Source organism: Eucyclogobius newberryi, unplaced genomic scaffold, assembly GCF_026437365.1.
Source record: "Eucyclogobius newberryi isolate DKJ021-1_F unplaced genomic scaffold, fEucNew1.0.hap1 SCAF_18, whole genome shotgun sequence".
In the NCBI taxonomy this organism is placed as follows: Eukaryota; Metazoa; Chordata; class Actinopteri; order Gobiiformes; family Gobiidae; genus Eucyclogobius; species Eucyclogobius newberryi.
Genome location: NW_027315812.1, coordinates 56,125 through 62,500, shown reverse-complemented (window position 1 = coordinate 62,500; position 6,376 = coordinate 56,125). Strand labels below are relative to the sequence as shown.

The 6,376-nt window shown below is 54.6% G+C and overlaps 1 protein-coding gene across 1 annotated transcript in view; it reads left to right on the top strand.

Moving 5' to 3' along the window:
* LOC140364902 (lethal(3)malignant brain tumor-like protein 4) overlaps positions 1-2,899 on the top strand; it is a 72,075-nt gene extending 69,176 nt beyond the window's left edge. The window contains exon 18 of the mRNA XM_072451282.1: positions 2,204-2,899. Coding sequence (XP_072307383.1) covers positions 2,204-2,899 — 696 coding nt within the window. The remainder of the gene's footprint in view (positions 1-2,203) is intronic.
* Positions 2,900-6,376: the final 3,477 nt, after the last annotated feature.

The following is a 6,376-nucleotide window of genomic DNA, read 5'->3' as shown; positions in this document are numbered from 1 at the left end:
GCAGACTCTAGTGGGACTCTGGCAGACTCTGGCAGACTCTAGTGGGACTCTGGCAGACTCTGGCAGACTCTAGTGGGACTCTGGCAGACTCTGACAGACTCTAGTGGGACTCTGGCAGACTCTGGCAGACTCTAGTGGGACTCTGGCAGACTCTGACAGACTCTAGTGGGACTCTGGCAGACTCTGGCATACTCTAGTGGGACTCTGGCAGACTCTGGCAGACTCTAGTGGGACTCTGGCAGACTCTGACAGACTCTAGTGGGACTCTGGCAGACTCTGGCAGACTCTAGTGGGACTCTGGCAGACTCTGGCAGACTCTAGTGGGACTCTGGCAGACTCTGACAGACTCTAGTGGGACTCTGGCAGACTCTGACAGACTCTAGTGGGACTCTGGCAGACTCTGGCATACTCTAGTGGGACTCTGGCAGACTCTGACAGACTCTTGTGGGACTCTGGCAGACTCTGGCAGACTCTAGTGGGACTCTGGCAGACTCTGACAGACTCTAGTGGGACTCTGGCAGACTCTGGCAGACTCTAGTGGGACTCTGGCAGACTCTGGCAGACTCTAGTGGGACTCTGGCAGACTCTGACAGACTCTAGTGGGACTCTGGCAGACTCTGACAGACTCTAGTGGGACTCTGGCAGACTCTGACAGACTCTAGTGGGACTCTGGCAGACTAGCAGACTCTGGCGGGACTCTGGTGGGACTCTGGCAGACTCTAGTGGGACTCTGGCAGACTCTGGCAGACTCTAGTGGGACTCTGGCAGACTCTAGTGGGACTCTGGCAGACTGGCGGACTCTGGCAGACTAGTGGGACTCTGGCAGACTCTAGTGGGACTCTGGCAGACTCTAGTGGGACTCTGGCAGACTCTGGCAGACTCTAGTGGGACTCTGGCAGACTAGCAGACTCTGGCGGGACTCTGGCAGACTCTGGTGGGACTCTGGCAGACTCTAGTGGGACTCTGGCAGACTCTAGTGGGACTCTGGCAGACTCTGGCAGACTCTAGTGGGACTCTGGCAGACTCTAGTGGGACTCTGGCAGACTCTAGTGGGACTCTGGCAGACTCTAGTGGGACTCTGGCAGACTCTGGCAGACTCTAGTGGGACTCTGGCAGACTCTAGTGGGACTCTGGCAGACTCTAGTGGGTCTCTGGCAGGCTCTAGTGGGACTCTGGCAGACTCTGGCGGGACTCTGGCAGACTCTAGTGGGACTCTGGCAGACTCTGGCGGGACTCTGGCAGACTTTAGTGGGACTCTGGCAGACTCTAGTGGGACTCTGGCAGACTCTGGCAGACTCTAGTGGGACTCAAGCAGACTCTGGCGGGACTCTGGCAGACTCTGTCAGACTCTAGTGGGACTCTGGCAGACTGGCGGGACTCTGGCAGACTCTAGTGGGACTCTGGCAGACTAGTGGGACTCTGGTAGACTCTGGCAGACTCTGGCAGACTTTAGTGGGACTCTGGCAGACTCTAGTGGGACTCTGGTAGACTGGCAGACTCTGGCGGGACTCTGGCAGACTCTAGTGGGACTCTGGCAGACTCTGGCAGACTATATTGGGACTCTGGCAGACTCTGGCGGGACTCTGGCAGACTCTGGCAGACTCTGGCAGACTCTGGCAGACTCTACTGGGACTCTGGCAGACTCTGGCAGACTCTGGCAGACTCTAGTGGGACTCTGGCAGACTCTGGCAGACTCTGGCAGTCTCTGGCAGACTCTAGTGGGACTCTGGCAGACTCTGGCAGACTCTGGCAGTCTCTGGCAGACTCTAGTGGGACTCTGGCAGACTCTGGCAGACTCTAGTGGGACTCTGGCAGACTCTGCCAGACTCTGGCAGACTCTAGTGGGACTCTGGCAGACTCTAGTGGGACTCTGGCAGACTCTGGCAGACTCTAGTGGGACTCTGGCAGACTCTAGTGGGACTCTGGCAGACTCTGGCAGACTCTAGTGGGACTCTGGCAGACTCTAGTGGGACTCTGGCAGACTCTGGCAGACTCTGGCAGACTCTGGCAGACTCTAGTGGGACTCTGGCAGACTCTAGTGGGACTCTGGCAGACTCTAGTGGGACTCTGGCAGACTCTGGCAGACTCTGGCAGACTCTGGCAGACTCTAGTGGGACTCTGGCAGACTCTGGCAGACTCTGGCGGACTCTGGCGGACTCTGAAAGTTTTCCCCGCTCGACTTTATTGCTTGTGTCTTGTGCAGGAGATCGATGGGCGGGCCTTCCTGCTCCTGACGCAGAGAGACATCGTTCAGATTCTGTCCATCAAACTGGGCCCAGCTTTGAAGATCTACCACAGCATCCTGATGTTCAAGCACGAGAGGAGCCAATCAGAGCACAGGGAGGGAGCGAGGAGCCAATCAGAGCACAGGGAGGGAGCGAGGAGCCAATCAGAGCACAGGGAGGGAGCGGGGGACCAATCAGAGCACAGGGAGGGAGCGGGGGACCAATCAGAGCACAGGGAGGGAGCAGGGGACCAATCAGAGCACAGGGAGGGAGCAGGGGACCAATCAGAGGGCAGGGAGGGAGCAGGGGGCCAATCGGAGCGCAGGGAGGGAGAGGGGGGCCAATCGGAGTGCAGGGAGGGAGCGGGGGGCCAATCAGAGCACAGGGAGGGAGCGAGGAGCCAATCAGAGCACAGGGAGGGAGCGGGGGACCAATCAGAGCACAGGGAGGGAGCGGGGGACCAATCAGAGCACAGGGAGGGAGCAGGGGACCAATCAGAGGGCAGGGAGGGAGCAGGGGGCCAATCGGAGCGCAGGGAGGGAGAGGGGGGCCAATCGGAGTGCAGGGAGGGAGCGGGGGGCCAATCGGAGTGCAGGGAGGGAGCGGGGGGCCAATCGGAGTGCAGGGAGGGAGCGGGGGGCCAATCAGAGCGCAGGAAGGGAGCGGAGGACTAATCAGAGCTCAGTAAGGAGAGGAGCCAATCAGAGCGCATCGTTCCCTGACTCTGGTTTAGACCTGGTTTAGTCCTGGTTTAGACCTGGTTTAGTCCTGGTTTAGACCTGGTTTAGACCTGGTTTAGTCCAGTTTGGTGACCTCACAGCTCTGCTCTGATTGGTTGCTCAGGTGTAATATTTCTACATAAATATATATTTGTATTTGTGTCACTTCCTCAGGGCTTCACTCTATTTATTCAAATAAAAGTAATTTCATCTGAACGTGTCACGTGTCGCCTCCTGCTGGTTTTACCTGGTACTACACTCAGCACAGACTCCTCCTGCTGGTTTTACCTGGTACTACACTCAGCACAGACTCCTCCTGCTGGTTTTACCTGGTACTACACTCAGCACAGACTCCTCCTGCTGGTTTTACCTGGTACTACACTCAGCACAGACTCCTCCTGCTGGTTTTACCTGGTACTACACTCAGCACAGACTCCTCCTGCTGGTTTTACCTGGTACTACACTCAGCACAGACTCCTCCTGCTGGTTTTACCTGGTACTACACTCAGCACAGACTCCTCCTGCTGGTTTTACCTGGTACTACACTCAGCACAGACTCCTCCTGCTGGTTTTACCTGGTACTACACTCAGCACAGACTCCTGCTGGTTTTACCTGGTACTACACTCAGCACAGACTCCTCCTGCTGGTTTTACCTGGTACTACACTCAGCACAGACTCCTCCTGCTGGTTTTACCTGGTACTACACTCAGCACAGACTCCTCCTGCTGGTTTTACCTGGTACTACACTCAGCACACACTCCTCCTGCTGGTTTTACCTGGTACTACACTCAGCACAGACTCCTCCTGCTGGTTTTACCTGGTACTACACTCAGCACAGACTCCTCCTGCTGGTTTTACCTGGTACTACACTCAGCACAGACTCCTCCTGCTGGTTTTACCTGGTACTACACTCAGCACAGACTCCTCCTGCTGGTTTTACCTGGTACTACACTCAGCACAGACTCCTCCTGCTGGTTTTACCTGGTACTACACTCAGCACAGACTCCTCCTGCTGGTTTTACCTGGTACTACACTCAGCACAGACTCCTGCTGGTTTTACCTGGTACTACACTCAGCACAGACTCCTCCTGCTGGTTTTACCTGGTACTACACTCAGCACAGACTCCTCCTGCTGGTTTTACCTGGTACTACACTCAGCACAGACTCCTCCTGCTGGTTTTACCTGGTACTACACTCAGCACACACTCCTCCTGCTGGTTTTACCTGGTACTACACTCAGCACAGACTCCTCCTGCTGGTTTTACCTGGTACTACACTCAGCACAGACTCCTCCTGCTGGTTTTACCTGGTACTACACTCAGCACAGACTCCTCCTGCTGGTTTTACCTGGTACTACACTCAGCACAGACTCCTCCTGCTGGTTTTACCTGGTACTACACTCAGCACAGACTCCTGCTGGTTTTACCTGGTACTACACTCAGCACAGACTCCTCCTGCTGGTTTTACCTGGTACTACACTCAGCACACACTCCTCCTGCTGGTTTTACCTGGTACTACACTCAGCACAGACTCCTCCTGCTGGTTTTACCTGGTACTACACTCAGCACAGACTCCTCCTGCTGGTTTTACCTGGTACTACACTCAGCACAGACTCCTCCTGCTGGTTTTACCTGGTACTACACTCAGCACAGACTCCTCCTGCTGGTTTTACCTGGTACTACACTCAGCACAGACTCCTCCTGCTGGTTTTACCTGGTACTACACTCAGCACAGACTCCTCCTGCTGGTTTTACCTGGTACTACACTCAGCACAGACTCCTCCTGCTGGTTTTACCTGGTACTACACTCAGCACACACTCCTCCTGCTGGTTTTACCTGGTACTACACTCAGCACACACTCCTCCTGCTGGTTTTACCTGGTACTACACTCAGCACAGACTCCTCCTGCTGGTTTTACCTGGTACTACACTCAGCACAGACTCCTCCTGCTGGTTTTACCTGGTACTACACTCAGCACAGACTCCTCCTGCTGGTTTTACCTGGTACTACACTCAGCACAGACTCCTCCTGCTGGTTTTACCTGGTACTACACTCAGCACAGACTCCTGCTGGTTTTACCTGGTACTACACTCAGCACAGACTCCTCCTGCTGGTTTTACCTGGTACTACACTCAGCACACACTCCTCCTGCTGGTTTTACCTGGTACTACACTCAGCACAGACTCCTCCTGCTGGTTTTACCTGGTACTACACTCAGCACAGACTCCTCCTGCTGGTTTTACCTGGTACTACACTCAGCACAGACTCCTCCTGCTGGTTTTACCTGGTACTACACTCAGCACAGACTCCTCCTGCTGGTTTTACCTGGTACTACACTCAGCACAGACTCCTCCTGCTGGTTTTACCTGGTACTACACTCAGCACAGACTCCTCCTGCTGGTTTTACCTGGTACTACACTCAGCACAGACTCCTCCTGCTGGTTTTACCTGGTACTACACTCAGCACAGACTCCTCCTGCTGGTTTTACCTGGTACTACACTCAGCACAGACTCCTCCTGCTGGTTTTACCTGGTACTACACTCAGCACACACTCCTCCTGCTGGTTTTACCTGGTACTACACTCAGCACAGACTCCTGCTGGTTTTACCTGGTACTACACTCAGCACAGACTCCTCCTGCTGGTTTTACCTGGTACTACACTCAGCACAGACTCCTCCTGCTGGTTTTACCTGGTACTACACTCAGCACAGACTCCTCCTGCTGGTTTTACCTGGTACTACACTCAGCACAGACTCCTCCTGCTGGTTTTACCTGGTACTACACTCAGCACAGACTCCTGCTGGTTTTACCTGGTACTACACTCAGCACAGACTCCTCCTGCTGGTTTTACCTGGTACTACACTCAGCACAGACTCCTCCTGCTGGTTTTACCTGGTACTACACTCAGCACAGACTCCTCCTGCTGGTTTTACCTGGTACTACACTCAGCACACACTCCTCCTGCTGGTTTTACCTGGTACTACACTCAGCACAGACTCCTCCTGCTGGTTTTACCTGGTACTACACTCAGCACAGACTCCTCCTGCTGGTTTTACCTGGTACTACACTCAGCACAGACTCCTCCTGCTGGTTTTACCTGGTACTACACTCAGCACAGACTCCTCCTGCTGGTTTTACCTGGTACTACACTCAGCACAGACTCCTCCTGCTGGTTTTACCTGGTACTACACTCAGCACAGACTCCTCCTGCTGGTTTTACCTGGTACTACACTCAGCACAGACTCCTCCTGCTGGTTTTACCTGGTACTACACTCAGCACAGACTCCTCCTGCTGGTTTTACCTGGTACTACACTCAGCACAGACTCCTGCTGGTTTTACCTGGTACTACACTCAGCACAGACTCCTCCTGCTGGTTTTACCTGGTACTACACTCAGCACACACTCCTCCTGCTGGTTTTACCTGGTACT